Raw genomic sequence first — 15,444 nt, 5'->3', positions numbered from 1 at the left:
GTGCAGAGTGGTGAGTGCAGAGTGGTGAGTGCAGAGTGGTGAGTGCAGCGTGGTGAGTGCAGCGTGGTGAGTGCAGCGTGGTGAGTGCAGAGTGGTGAGTGCAGAGTGGTGAGTGCAGAGTGGTGAGTGCAGAGTGCAGAGTGGTGAGTGCAGAGTGGTGAGTGCAGAGTGGTGAGTGCAGAGTGCAGAGTGGTGAGTGCAGAGTGGTGAGTGCAGAGTGGTGAGTGCAGAGTGGTGAGTGCAGAGTGGTGAGTGCAGAGTGCAGAGTGCAAAGTGCAGAGTGCAGAGTGCAGAGTGCAGAGTGGTGAGTGGTGAGTGCAGAGTGCAGAGTGCAGAGTGCAGAGTGCAGAGTGCAGAGTGCAGAGTGCAGAGTGCAGAGTGCAGAGTGGTGAGTGCAGAGTGGTGAGTGCAGAGTGGTGAGTGCAGAGTGGTGAGTGCAGAGTGGTGAGTGCAGAGTGGTGAGTGCAGAGTGGTGAGTGCAGAGTGGTGAGTGCAGAGTGGTGAGTGCAGAGTGGTGAGTGCAGAGTGGTGAGTGCAGAGTGGTGAGTGGTGAGTGCAGAGTGCAGAGTGCAGAGTGCAGAGTGCAGAGTGCAGAGTGGTGAGTGCAGAGTGGTGAGTGCAGAGTGGTGAGTGCAGAGTGGTGAGTGCAGAGTGGTGAGTGCAGAGTGGTGAGTGCAGAGTGGTGAGTGCAGAGTGGTGAGTGCAGAGTGGTGAGTGCAGAGTGGTGAGTGCAGAGTGGTGAGTGCAGAGTGGTGAGTGCAGAGTGGTGAGTGCAGAGTGGTGAGTGCAGAGTGGTGAGTGCAGAGTGGTGAGTGCAGAGTGGTGAGTGCAGAGTGGTGAGTGCAGAGTGGTGAGTGCAGAGTGGTGAGTGCAGAGTGGTGAGTGCAGAGTGCAGAGTGGTGAGTGCAGAGTGCAGAGTGGTGAGTGCAGAGTGGTGAGTGCAGAGTGCAGAGTGGTGAGTGCAGAGTGCAGAGTGCAGAGTGCAGAGTGCAGAGTGCAGAGTGCAGAGTGCAGAGTGCAGAGTGCAGAGTGCAGAGTGCAGAGTGCAGAGTGCAGAGTGCAGAGTGGTGAGTGCAGAGTGCAGAGTGCAGAGTGCAGAGTGCAGAGTGCAGAGTGCAGAGTGCAGAGTGCAGAGTGGTGAGTGCAGAGTGGTGAGTGCAGAGTGGTGAGTGCAGAGTGGTGAGTGCAGAGTGGTGAGTGCAGAGTGGTGAGTGCAGAGTGGTGAGTGCAGAGTGGTGAGTGCAGAGTGGTGAGTGCAGAGTGGTGAGTGCAGAGTGGTGAGTGCAGAGTGGTGAGTGGTGAGTGCAGAGTGGTGAGTGCAGAGTGGTGAGTGCAGAGTGGTGAGTGCAGAGTGGTGAGTGCAGAGTGCAGAGTGGTGAGTGCAGAGTGGTGAGTGCAGAGTGGTGAGTGCAGAGTGGTGAGTGCAGAGTGGTGAGTGCAGAGTGGTGAGTGCAGAGTGGTGAGTGCAGAGTGGTGAGTGCAGAGTGGTGAGTGCAGAGTGGTGAGTGCAGAGTGCAGAGTGCAGAGTGGTGAGTGCAGAGTGGTGAGTGCAGAGTGGTGAGTGCAGAGTGCAGAGTTAGTGCAGAGTGGTGAGTGGTGAGTGGTGAGTGCAGAGTGCAGAGTGGTGAGTGCAGAGTGGTGAGTGGTGAGTGCAGAGTGGTGAGTGGTGAGTGCAGAGTGGTGAGTGCAGAGTGGTGAGTGCAGAGTGGTGAGTGCAGAGTGGTGAGTGCAGAGTGGTGAGTGCAGAGTGGTGAGTGCAGAGTGGTGAGTGCAGAGTGGTGAGTGCAGAGTGGTGAGTGGTGAGTGCAGAGTGGTGAGTGCAGAGTGGTGAGTGCAGAGTGGTGAGTGCAGAGTGGTGAGTGCAGAGTGGTGAGTGCAGAGTGCAGAGTGGTGAGTGCAGAGTGGTGAGTGCAGAGTGGTGAGTGCAGAGTGGTGAGTGCAGAGTGGTGAGTGCAGAGTGGTGAGTGCAGAGTGGTGAGTGCAGAGTGGTGAGTGCAGAGTGCAGAGTTAGTGCAGAGTGGTGAGTGCAGAGTGGTGGGTGGTGAGTGCAGAGTGCAGAGTGGTGAGTGCAGAGTGGTGAGTGCAGAGTGGTGAGTGCAGAGTGGTGAGTGCAGAGTGGTGAGTGCAGAGTGGTGAGTGCAGAGTGGTGAGGGCAGAGTGGTGAGGGCAGAGTGGTGAGGGCAGAGTGGTGAGGGCAGAGTGGTGAGGGCAGAGTGGTGAGGGCAGAGTGGTGAGGGCAGAGTGGTGAGGGCAGAGTGGTGAGGGCAGAGTGGTGAGGGCAGAGTGGTGAGGGCAGAGTGGTGAGGGCAGAGTGGTGAGGGCAGAGTGGTGAGGGCAGAGTGGTGAGGGCAGAGTGGTGAGTGTGCAGAGTAGTGAGTGTGCAGAGTAGTGAGTGCAGAGCATTGTGTGCTGTTGAGTGCAGAGTGCTGTGTATTGGCAATGTTAATGACAATGCCCATTTATTTTTGATTTAAAGAAAAAAAATGTCATGAGCAATGCCAATAGCTCTACCTTTAATGATGCCGAGACCATTGCATTGCAAATGCTTGTTAACTTTTGTTAAGACATCTTTAAAGTCATACTTTATTTCTCCATATTTTGCCATTTGAGATACAATTTTTCACGAAAATGACAAATCTGATTGTGAAATATCCCTCATACAGATGTGAAAAAAATGCTTCTCTCTCATTGCGTTTGCCTGATTGGTCTACCATGCTACACCCTCAATAAATGAATTGAATTTTGTAAAAAAAACTGAAAAAGTGAGCCCTTGAGAACAGGTAAGGCATTAGTCTCACAGGGAAGCTTGAGAACCTGCGAGCAAAGGAAATAGTGAGACAGGGCACTATAGCTAGAGGAAGCAAAGAAAGCATTGTCCCCACCATTCTAGATACTCCTGCCACAACTTGGAGCACCAGTTAATGTCAAGGGAGGCATAGGCACAGACTTGTTCGCAGTCAGAGTCTGGCGACGCCGAGGCTGCAAGTAACATTGCCTCTACCTGACGTCAAAGCTTGTTCCGACAACAGTACCACCCACATTCAACGAAGATGAGTTCTCCAGCATTGGTCCCTTTATTAGATTCACAAACTTGCATCATTCCCTGTCGTGCAGCTGGGAGTCCCATGGTAAGCTTCAAACAGCAGTACAAAAGAATTGCATTGAAAAATCATGAGGAGTGTTGGTTTAGTAGCACAATCACTTCAGTGGAAAAGATTCAACCTCCAGCAAAAGAGGTCAGAGGCACTGAACTCCACATATATCCCATTTCTATACCACCCAGCCTCTGCTCAGGGAGGGTCACCTTTGAATCTTTGAAAGTTACTAATGCTAGAAAACTGGAGCTACAGGTAAATAATGTATCCAGCATTTGATCCTTAATAGACACATGATTGAATTAGAAAAGCAAGCAGCATCCAGTAAACACGTTATGCATGAGATTCATATTGCAATAAGTCAGAATTAATAAGATGAAGGAGAAGCATAAAAGAAGCTCACCTTATGGTAAAGATGACAAAACTGCCTGGACATGAGTAGAGTCCGAATTTAAATACCATCTTTTGAAAATGTGGGAGCTCTTTCACATTGCTGCTCTGCAGATGTCCAACAAAGACACTGTATCATACACAGCTGTTGTGGATAAAATGCCTCTTATAGAATGGGCTGACACTCTAGATTGCAAGCGAGAACCAGACTTAGAGTGACAAAAAACCAATAGCTGCAGCACACCATCTTACTACTACTTGCTTTGAAAGCAGCTGTCCTCATTGTGGGTGACTGAAGGCCACGAACAGTCTTATTATTGGAATTGGGCAGCTGCAGGCAATCCATGGAGTGCAGTGCTCTGCATTTGTAGCAAGATCTTGAAAGAACGATTCGAGAATAAGGTTAATAGAAGTGAAAGTGAGAGCACTTTTGGATCGGCGACATCCTTACAAAACACCTAAAATGGATATTTGACAGTGAATGCATGAATTTCACCTAACAGATGTAAGCACCAACAATAAACCAGTCTTCCATGATACAAACTATGTCAGTTTATGTAGCGATCGGAAGGGATCGTTCATCAACGTAACTAGGGTGGTGTTCAGTTTCCATGGAGAAGCCGGAGCTATCACAGGTGAAAATGCCCTGAACAGACCCCCTGAGAAATTCCTTAATGAGTCTCGTTGAAAGATGAGAGGAGGTTTGAGATGATCATCTGTACCTGGGAATATCAGCTGGATGGCCCTGATGGAGGCATACTTGAGAACTGGTGGAGAGGATAGAGGCAATAAATGCAGTCAGTGTGTGGGTCTTCCACAAACAGCCTGCATTTTCCAAATGAACTAGATGCGTTGGAAAGAGCCTTTTTTGGTGGTGTGGTTCATCCATTATTTGGCAAAAAACAAGCTTTCCCTTTTTGCTTTCCTGGGCCCAAATTCCAAAGGCACTGGTTTGAGATAGTGCAAAAGGAGCTGTAAATCCAGAAAACGTGCAAAAATGAAGATCTGAGCAGCACACCAAGAAGGGAGTTTGATACAATATCACCTCATTGCCTGTAGTTTGAGTGTTTTCCAACGACATAATCGTGCTACTAAAGTGACAATGCATATATTGCTTTTTCGATGCAATTTTTTAGTATTGCTCTTTTGACGGTCACCAGGAAAAAAACAGTTTGATTATGGGAAATTATCCATGAATGTAAATTAACAAAAGATCCAATGCTAGAGAACAAACATTTTATTTAAGTGACACACCTGTGTTCCTCCCAGGTCCCTCCTCAATGCCTCCTTTAGTATATGACATTCCTTCTTCTTAAGACATATGCATAGTGATTTGGGTGGGGCAGATGGTTACTTATTTACCCTGTGCCACATCCGGGTTGTCTATTACTTCCAATGCATTCTGAACCATAATAGTGTCATTACGGTGCTTTACTGCAGAGCTATGGCTATGTGCTGGATGACAGCATAACTAAAAGCATGCCTAAGGAAACACTATCAGAAATACCATGGACGTCACTAGGCAGACACATTTTTATTTACCTGCGCAGCAGTGGTTTATCATCTTCTGTGAAGAAACTAACTGCCTTCCCTTTATGCCCTGCTCTTCCGGTACGACCTGCCAGAACAAAGAAAGGATTATCACATTGTTTTGTATTCTGTGTACACTTAAACGTTCTAGAGGCAAAATAAAAAGTTGATATATAGTATTTTAAAAAACAAAGAGCACTGCAACCCGAAAATTCATATATTGCCTCAAGCAGGAACTGTGAAGGGCCCTAAGTTACAAAGTGAACTGAAACTAGCTAAAAAAAAAAAAAATACAAAACATCATGAAGCAGTAATAAATTCAAACTAAACTGCGTGTAGAGCTATCCTGGAGGAAAAAAATATAATGATATATTATTTTCTGGGTGCCTTACAAAACATGAGGAAACCACTTTGCCCATTGGTTAAATTATCTTAGTTTGCAGCATCCAATCAATGTAATATCTGCTTCATTCTCTATGTCCTGATACACAGCCTTACACATGGCCTTCTCTCGGTAATATGATTATATTTAGGTGCCTCTTTACACTCAATGGACTTTTTTTTTTTTAGGTTTAAAGTATTTTATTAAAGTACAAAAAGAGCATGGGGAAGGGAATAGGAGGTCAAGCTATACACAGTACAAGAAGCGGAACGTTACAGCGGTTCAGAAGAAAAGAAGGGAGGCAGGGAACCCAGAGGGTAACAAGGCATAAGTTATAAGGCAATAAGGTAATGTGAATGACCCCCCAGGAGACCCCCACTCCCTAAGCAAGGCAGAGCTGGAATAACGTCCCGCATTACAGTAAAAAGAAAGCGCACCATCCCTCCAACCCCCGGTCCCCAGGAAAAGAGGAAAAAGAGAAAAGCAAAGGAGGAGAAAGAAGAAAACAATACCCCAACATCCCCGTCCGAAAATCAGCATTAAAAGCATATGACCCCGCGTCCCACCCCCAGCCCCAGACCCCCGAACCCGCACATTCATTCCGCTGTAGCCGCCGGCGGTGTCAGCCTAAGGAGCCGCAGGTACCGTGGACATGTGAGTTCGCGGAACTCCGTGGACAGCAGTGCCAAAAAGGGGTGCCAGAGCTCTTCAAACTGGTCAACATTCCCAGCCACCGTGAGCGACATCTTCTCCACGCCCAGTACCTGCCAGAGCCTGTGTAGCCAACCGGTGATGGAGGGGGCCGTAGGGGTGCGCCAGAGTACAAGGATGTTTTGGACCGCGGAACCTAGCGCAATCGCAATCTGTCTACCCCTACGGGACTTCAGCGGATACATCAGGTCATTGGGGAGGCCTAGCAAAACATACGCGGGGAAGCGCGGGAGCTCGATCTCAAAATGCTTATCTACCTCATCCAGGACCTCCTTCCAATAGGCCGACAGCACCGGGCACTCCCAGAGAATATGCGTGAGGGTGCCCTCCTGTCCGCAGCCGCGCCAGCAACCTTTATCACCCATCTTGCGCATCTCGTAAAGCCTCTCCGGGGTGTAATACTAATAGGTGGACACCTTAGTAAAGGTCTCCGTCAGCCCAGTGTGGTACGCAGAGTGCCTCGCCCGATACGCAATCTTGTCCCACTCCTTGTGGCTCAAGGTCCTGCCCAATTCCCTGTGCCAACGCTCCCTCCCTGGGTTATGGTAATGAAACGGCGGGGGTTGGAGAAACTTGTACAAGTCGGTGATAAGCTTGGCATCCGAGGCCCGGGTTACCAGCCACCGCTCATAGGGCGTAATCGAACGGGCAGCGACGTCGCGCAGTGAGGGTTGAAGAGCCCAGTGGCGGACTTGCATATAACGCAGTCTGTCCCCCTCCGTCAGGCCAAACTCCTGTCGGAGCTGCTGGAAGGGGAGCACCCCCTCCGGCCCGTAAATCTGGAAAAGCACCCTGCAACCCGCACTCACCCAGTGGGAAAAGGCTGCCGGTTCCAGACCCGGAGTGAAGTCTGGATTGCCAGCTATGGGAGTGAATGGCGATGGAAAAGTGGTGAGTTCACGAAGCTCACACACCGCGTCCCACACTCTCAGCGGAACCCGGGTGATAAAAGAGGCGTAGAGATTAGGCGGGCGGTGAGCGCGCCGCAGGAACGGGACTTCCTGGAGGGTACGGCCCACAACCGCCTGATCTTGAAAGAGCCAATGCTTGTCCGATTCCCACCGGCTCCATTCCACCAAGTAACGAAGTTGCGCCGCCTGAAAGTACTTCCGGAGGTCCGGGACCCCGAGGCCCCCCGCCTCCGGGGCTAGCATGGAGAGAACCCGCTTCATCCGCGGCTTACGACCCTGCCACACAAAGCGGGAGATATCTGCCTGCGTCTGCCGTATCCAACCTACAGGAGGCTGGAGAGGTAGAGCGCGAAAAAGATACAGGATCTGAGGCAGTATCGTCATCTTCACCGCTGCGATACGGCCCAGCCACGAGAGCAGGCCTTTGTTCCATCGGCCGAGTTTGTCTTTGACTTTTTTTGCCCAGAGAGGAATAGTTAGCGGCGACCATTGCAGGCAGGGAGGGAGCAAGCAAAATACCCAGGTAAGGCACCGTGGAGGAGGACCACTGCAAAGGAAAAAGACGCTGGAGGTCCCGCCTGGTGTCGACAGAGAGCGACACGTTCAGGGCAGCCGACTTGGTCATATTCATTTTAAAGCCCGCCACGCGGGCAAAGGAGTCCAGCTCCTGGACGCAGGCAGGGAGCGACCGTCTGGGGTCATCCAGGGTCAGCAAAACATCATCCGCATATAAGCTGACAGTATGCGTGTATTGCCCCATCTTCACCCCAATAGCGTCCGGGTTATCGCGAATCCTCTGGGCAAACGGCTCCATATAGAGGGCAAACAGGAGCGGCGAAAGGGGGCAACCCTGTCTCGTGCCGCGTTCAATGGCGAAGCTGCTGGAGCTGTGTCCGTTGACACGCACAGATGCTGACGGTCTCCTATAACAATTGAAGACCATAGTGCGGAACTTCTCGCCGATCCCCAGTTTCCCAAGGACCAGCTCGAGGTACGGCCAATGAACCCTATCAAAGGCCTTCTCCGCGTCGACCGATAGCAGCATCCGCTCCCCCGGGACGCGTGAGGCCTTTTCTAGCACGTGCGTCACCCTCTTGGTGTTGTCGACCGTCTGCCTACCGGGTACAAAACCGGCCTGGTCCGCCCCCACCAAACCTGGCAGGTGTAGACCCAGCCTGGCCGCCAAGATCCCCGTGTAAAGCTTGAGGTCCACATTCAAAAGAGAGATGGGCCGGTACGAGCCGCATAGAGTCCGGTCCTTTCCCGGTTTCGGAATAACCGACACAGTCGCTGAGAGAAGGTCCGGCGGGATAGCTCCCGGGTCGGAGAAGGAATTGAACAAGCGAGTCAGGAGAGGCGCGACAGTGGGACAGAAGGTCTTGTAGAACAAGGCTGTATAGCCATCCGGGCCCGGAGCCTTGCCGTGCTTAAGCCGAGCAATAGCGGAGATGACTTCCTCCACGTGAATATCCCTCTCCAGGTGGTCCGCCTGGGCGGAATCCAGGGTCGGGAGGGTTACGGAGTCCAGATAGGCCTCAGCCTCTCCCGGTGGGGAGGGCTTTGCAGCGTACAGCGCCTCGTAAAAGGCGCGAAAGGAGTCCGCCACCTCCGCGTCACCGGAAACCGGGACCCCATCTACTCCCATTAGCTCTTTTACCACGTTGCGTTGCTGCGCAGCTCTGAGCCGATGGGCCAGGAGCTTACCGCACCTATCTCCGCCGGTGTAATAGGCATGCTTCAAGCGTAACGCCGCATACTCCGCCCGGTCCAGGTCCAACGCAGAGAGGAGTTTCCGCGCCGCCTTCAGCTGCCTCCAGACACGAGGAGCCCCCGTCCGGCGGTGAACCTGTTCAAGTTCCCTGACCTGCGCCGTTAGTTCCTCCCTCTTGCGTTGGCGCTCCTTATTCTCCGCCGAGGAAATGGAGATAAACTCCCCCCTGATGACTGCTTTCAAAGCCGCCCACTGCGTCGCCAGGGACGTATCGAAGTTGTCATTGTGGGTCAGGTACTCTCGGATGACCTCTATTCGCTTCACCACCAGTTTCTTATGGAGAAGCGTGTCCCGAAGCCGCCACATCCCTCTGGAGGGGGGGGGGGCCGCCGGCCAAGCAAAAACTCCGGAAACCGGCGCGTGATCGGACAAGGACAAGACCCCGATGTCCGCCGCCATGGCGGCCGAGCGAAGCGGGCCGCTCACCAGGAGATAATCTAACCGCGAATAAGTGCGGTGTGCGTGGGAAAAATATGAGTAGTCCCTGTCGGTGGGATGCATGGTTCGCCAGAGGTCATGTAGATCCATCTCAGCAATCTGGTCCTGCACCGCCCTAGAAAGCTCCCCCGTCTGCGGAAAGCGCTGGGCAGACCTATCCAGAGTGGAGTCGAAGACCATGTTCAGGTCTCCCCCCAAGATAATATGGCGGTCGGGCGAGGCAGTAACGTCCACTAATACAGAGTCCAGGAAACGATCCTGGTGGTCATTCGGGCTGTAAACGGAACCAACCGTAAAGGCAACACCTCCCAGGCGCATGCGATACACTAAAAGCCTCCCCTTCTGCTCGGCATGTTTATATAACACCTCACCCCTGAAGGAGCTAGCTAGAAGAATGGCCACCCCCGCAGTCTTAGTCGCAGCCGAGGAAAAGAGTTGCGTGGGGAACTTGGCAGAGCGCAACCTATGGCAGTCTTTAGAGAGTAAATGGGTTTCCTGCAGGAGGCAGATATCCGCCTGCGACCCCTCTAGCAGGGAAAGGATCGCCCTACGCTTTACAGGGTTATTCAGACCCTTAACATTAAGGGTCACTACTTTCAGGGGCGGCATCGCTCACGGGGAAGCAAAGCGCTATGCAGCAAGCAGGGGATCAGCAGGAGGGGCGCGCGGGGCAGGGGAGCAGGGAAGGCCAGGATCGGCTTCGCAAGTGTTCGGACAGTATCGGAACGGGACCCCCCCAGCACCAAACCAATTCTTAAACCCCCCCAAAACCAACCCATGGCAACCAGCCAAAACCAAAAACAAGAAAAAACACCCCATTGTCTCAGTCCAGCCCAAGAGGGCAAGTCTGCAGAAAACAGTCAAGTGGACGTCCAGCCACACACCTCCAACCGCTCCCCCCTAACCCCCAGCCCCAGCCCAGCATCATAGAAGCTAAGAATCTCTCCCCCCGGAGTAAAGTTAGGCCGTCTGGGCCACGCCGTCAGAGTCAGGCAAGTTCCTGGCCGCAGTCCTCAGGGCCTCCGCCATATCCGCCCTGATGGTAGGGGAGTCAGGACGACTCACCGTCGCCGACGATGGGCGCCTCCTCGATCTCCGTCGGCCTCGCCGCTCGGGGCACCTCCATGCGGGCGTAGCTCCTTCTTCCTCCGCAGCTGTGAGTCCCAGCACCCCACAGACATCCTGTAGGGAGCGCAGCTGATGTAGCACCCCGTTCCATCGAAAGATAAGACGGAAGGGGTGACCCCAGGAATAGGCCGTCTCATGCTCTCGTAGAAAGTCCGTGGCGATGCGGAAAGACCTGCGCTTCTGCAGTGTGATGGCGGACAGGTCTTGATAGAGCGCCACGGGTCGTTCTCGGAAGGACAGCGGTTGCTTCCTGCGGGCCTCCGTCATGATGCGCTCCTTTAGGGGGAAATCCGGGAGGAATGCCAGGATATCAGGCGGGGGCGCCGATGACTGGCGCTGGCGGCCCACCCTATGTGCTCTGTCGATGCGGATCTGGAAGTCCGCTCCTTCTTCCAAGATGTCGCGGAACAGGTCCTGCAGATAGGCCACTAGGTCCGCACCCTCATCCGCGGACGGAACGCCTCGCACCCGGATGTTATTCTGCCTGGACCTGTTCTCGAGGTCCTCCGAGTGGGCCTGGAGCTCGACACACTGCTCCCGAAGGCGGAGGACGTCCTGCTGGAGGTGGACTATTTCTTCGTCGCGACGCTGGGCCGCCGTTTCCACAGTTTCGACCCGCTCACCCAGGCCCTCCACCTCCCTACGCACTTCACGAACCTCTCCGGCCACCTCGGTCTTGAGAGTCTGGAATTCCTCCTTGAGGGAGCTGAATAAGTCCTCCATAAAGTACCTCGTGACTGGTGGTTCGCCTCCGGTGGCGTCCGTTGAGGCCCGGGAGGACCCCGGGGACGGCTGCGTCCTGTCGCGTAGTTGCTGGGACCTGCTAAGCATTTCCGGCAGAGTGCGATCTCCCCGTGCCGCTCCTCGTCTCCCAGTCATCTTGGCCTCCGCGGTGGACGAGGCCTAGAGCCAGCCGCTGTGGATGTGCCCAACTGCTCGAGGGCACCAAATGGAAGGCCTCACCGAGGACAAGGGTGGTGCGTCACAGGCGACAAAATGGCGGCCCGGGTCAGGGCGAGACGACCATCGAGTCAGTCAGGGTGGTCAGCAATGTTCAGAACGGAGGCTTTCAGCTGTGTGCTCCCAGGGAGGGCAGCAGATGTGTAGGCACCAGGAGGAACCAAGGCGCCCGTATGACGAGGGCGCGGGCGAGGGCCACCAGTTGCAACTCCACAAAGACAAGATGGCGGGAGGGCGGAACCCGGGAGGGCAGCCTAGGCCAGCAAGTCTATGGGCGACCCTCAAACAGCAATGGGTCGGGAAGGAGCGAAACCAGTGCCCCCATGAACACCGGCCAGCACGCCCGGGTCGGGCCCCGCTCAGACTCCGTCGTCCGTCACTTCCAGGCTCGGGGTCCGCAAGGCGTCACACACCGACACCCATGGCAGGGGGGTGGATCGCCGTCGCCAGGCTGGGGTCGTCGTCCAGCGATGGTTCTTGCCACATGGGCGCCGGCCAGGAAGCTTCCACACTCCGCGGAGTCCGTCTAGTCCGCTCCCCGGGGTCTCCAGCGTTTCAGCACTCGGCTCAGCCGAGGCGCGCGGACAGCGCCGCGATATGCTCCGCCTCCAGGCCCTTATCCTCAGGGCGACCCAAGCTCTGCTCCCCGGAGCGATCGTTGAGCAAACTTTTCGGGGACTTCCCCCGGGGCAATAGAAGTCAAGGTGGTATCAAAATGTGCCCCAAGAACTCCGGCACAGTTCTCTCGCCCGCAGTGCAGCCGCGGGGGGAGAGAAGCGCAGGAATCGGGGCTCGAGCTGAGCTGGGCCGGAGGAGCTACGGGAGGAAGCGTCCGCTCACCCCGCCATCTTGGCCACGCCCCTCAATGGACTTTTAACAACCATGGAACATCCTTTCTGGGAGACAATTTTAAAAATATACACCATTTCCACCCCTGCTTTGCACTTCGCCCAGTATGTTAAGATAATATTTATTAAAAATAGAAGATCAGTTTTGACTAATGCTTTATTTCATTCAGTAGCACCTGCTTACCTATGCGATGAATGTACTCCACCGAACTGGTTGGGAAATCATAATTAATCACCATATTTACACCTTTAAAGTCAATACCTCGGGCCAACAGTGCGGTGCAGATAAGGACCCAAATCTTTCCTGCTCTAAAGCTCTGAATCACATTATCTCTCTACAGAAAAAACAAAAAAATTGTTATTTGCAGTTTTACTGACAGAAGTTATGAGAACCAACATATTTACATCTTGAATATAATGCATGTAAAACAAAATGAATACTCACTAAACGTAATGGGTGTCCCTTCAGAAGAATACTAAGTGTTGCTTAGCGGTCAGACAAAGTTCTTGTTGTACCTGGTGGTTTTATCTCCAGTGGGGTATACCGAATGATCCTAAGTTCAATCTATACCCAACCAGTGTCTATGGGTGGGAAGGGAGATGGAAAATGCTACTTACCAGTATGCATCTGTTCTTGGCATGTAGACCTGCAGAGTTACACACTGTGCATAGATCGCCATCTAGTGTTGGGCCTGGATGTTTGCAGTTTTTGTCCTGAAAAGTCTTTGGAAGTCATGGGATAAGTGACTCCTCCTTTGGACAATAGTGCGCATGGGCATCGGCTCCAGCCTTAGATTGTTTTTCGCCAGTAGGGAAATTATGGAGTTTGTAAGAAACAGGAAGGATGCTCATGTAAGCTGTATCTAATTAAGATAATACTGGAACAGATAAAGACAGCCGGGGAGGCGGGTGGGCGTGTGTAACTCTGCAGGTCTACATGCCAAGAACAGATGCATACTGGTAAGTAGCATTTTCCGTTCGAGGCATATGAGCTGCAGATTACACACTGTGCATAGATTGTATAGCATTACCCACTCTTAGCGGCGACTACCCGTATCTGTTGCAGTAGTTTGAAACAGTGTTTTGGGTACAGCCTGGCCGACAATAGCTTGTTTGGTTTGCACATCTACACAATAGTGTTTTGTGAATGTGTGCGGTGTAGACCATGTGGCTGCTCTACATATGTCATATAGGGGAATGTTCCCTAAAAATGCTATTGAAGCCTCTATTTTTCTGGAAGAGTGGGCTTTAGGAAGAATAGATAATGTACGCGGTCCTGGACACACTTAGAGACAATGCGGACAAATGGCCTCCCAGGCGCAGGTCCTCCTTTACTTGTCGGCGGCGTTCGACACGGTTGACCATAACATCTTAATGAACCAAGTCGAACAGACAGGTATTCAAGGCACTGCCTACAACTTGGTTTAAATCCTTCCTTACAGGCAGAACCCAATCAGTTCGCCTTGGCGCATTTACTGCCCCTAAAGTACCCATATCGTGTGAAGTCCCACAGGGCTCTGCCCTATCCCCGCTATTGTTTAACCTGTACCTTAAGCCTCTGCTCCAGTCACTAAAGGACAGGAAGGTGACTGTCTTTAACTATGCCTACGACTTACAGCTGATTTTTCACTTGGATTCCCCGGATGCGGCCACTGAATTTAAATCCACTCTGCTTTTTATCCAACACTGGATGAATCTTAACCATCTAAAACTCAACCCTGGCAAGACCGAATTGGTACTGCCAGGGAAAAAAGTGTTACCAGCTGGGGCCCACATTTCTGGCCTGAAGACTTCGGTCCTCTTCCTACCTCCTCGCCCTCTGTGAAGAGCTTAGGGGTTACTATAAACACCGACCTCTATCTCGAAGGTCAAGTGGGTTCTGTGATATCCACCTCTCTTTTCCAATTGAGGAGAGCCAGAAAGATTTCCCACCTACTGACCCACCCAGCCCTTGTGCAGGCAGTAGTAGCACTTGTCTTGTCCCGCCTTGATTTCCAAATGCTCTTTACACAGGCCTGCCACTATATCTGTTCAACCGGCTCCAAATAGTACAGAATCAGGTGGCAAGGCTTATTTTTAAACAACCAAGATGGCAATCAGCCCGGTCCTGTTTGCAAAATCTCCATTGGTTGCCAATGGAGCAACGAGCCACCTTCAAAGTTAGTTGCCTTGTTTTCAAGTCACTGCACTGTAAAAGCCCTAAATTTATCAATGACATGATCATAAAGCATGTTCCTAACCGCAACTTCCGCTCCTCCCACCTACATCTTCCGTCCACCCCAACTATCAAACTCAAGAGACAGGGAGGCAGCAGGTTTTCCTACCTAGCGCCTAAAGTCTGGAATTTGCTTCCCTTGTCAATCAGGAGCTGCAACAATCCGCTACGGTTCAGAAAGGCCTTGAAGACCTGGCTGTTTAAACTAGCTTACTAACTACCAGGACGCTACTTTATCACTCAACATCAGCGCCATGAAACCCTCGGTGACCGTGCGCTTTACAAGCCCCTGCCCATAACATAACATAACATTTAGCTTTGTGGTAGCAAATTTGTATACATTTGACAATCCACATAGCTATCCCTGATTTTGATATGGGGTTACCTTTGTGTGGTGGTGAGAAAGACACAAAAAGTTGTTTGCTTTTACGAAAGGATTGTGTTCTTTCAATGTAGTAAAGCAATGCTCTTTTGACATCTAGAGTATGAAGAGCTCTTTCTGCGACTGTCTGTGGTTGCAAAAAGAATACTGGCAGCTCTTCAGACTGATTGAGATGGAAGGGTGAAATGACTTTTGGAAGAAATTTAGGATTGGTACTGAGAACAACCTTATTATGATGCATTTGCAGAAAAGGTTCTTGAATGGTTAAGGTTTGTAGCTCACTAACTCTTCTTAGAGAAGTAATAGCTACTAGGAAAGCAACTTTCCAGGTTAAGAATTGCAACTCACATTTATGTAAAGGTTCAAATGGAGGTCCCATTAACCGTGTGAGAACAATGTTTAAATTCCACACAGGTGAAGGTGGTGCTCTGGGAGGAATTATTCTTTTGAGGCCCTCCATAAAAAGTCTTTATGTTAGGTACTCTAAGAGTGATAAATGTTGTCTACTTTGTAGGTATGCTGCAATGGCAGCAGGATGCAGTCTAATAGATGTGTACGCTAGGTTACATCCTCACAAGTGTAATAAGTATCCTATGATGTGTTGAATAGACACATTTAGAAGATTGATGTAGTTGTTATGGCAGTATATTACAAAACATTTCCACTTCGCTGCATAACATGCC

The 15,444-nt window shown here is 51.8% G+C and overlaps 1 protein-coding gene across 2 annotated transcripts in view; it reads right to left on the bottom strand.

Moving 5' to 3' along the window:
• Positions 1–15,444, bottom strand: part of DDX52 (DExD-box helicase 52) — a 142,914-nt gene that overhangs the window by 31,052 nt on the left and 96,418 nt on the right. For both annotated transcript variants that reach the window (XM_086954873.1, XM_086954874.1), the window contains exons 11-12: positions 12,349–12,499; positions 5,028–5,103 (exon numbers count right to left, since the gene is read on the bottom strand). In XM_086954873.1, the coding sequence (XP_086810999.1) occupies positions 5,028–5,103; positions 12,349–12,499 (227 nt within the window). The remainder of the gene's footprint in view (positions 1–5,027; positions 5,104–12,348; positions 12,500–15,444) is intronic.

The sequence above is a fragment of the Lissotriton vulgaris genome, chromosome 2_1 (genome assembly GCF_964263255.1).
Source record: "Lissotriton vulgaris chromosome 2_1, aLisVul1.2, whole genome shotgun sequence".
NCBI classification, from domain to species: domain Eukaryota; kingdom Metazoa; phylum Chordata; class Amphibia; order Caudata; family Salamandridae; genus Lissotriton; species Lissotriton vulgaris.
The sequence above is the reverse complement of the archived record's forward strand: the minus strand, read 5'-3'. Positions and strand labels throughout refer to the sequence as shown.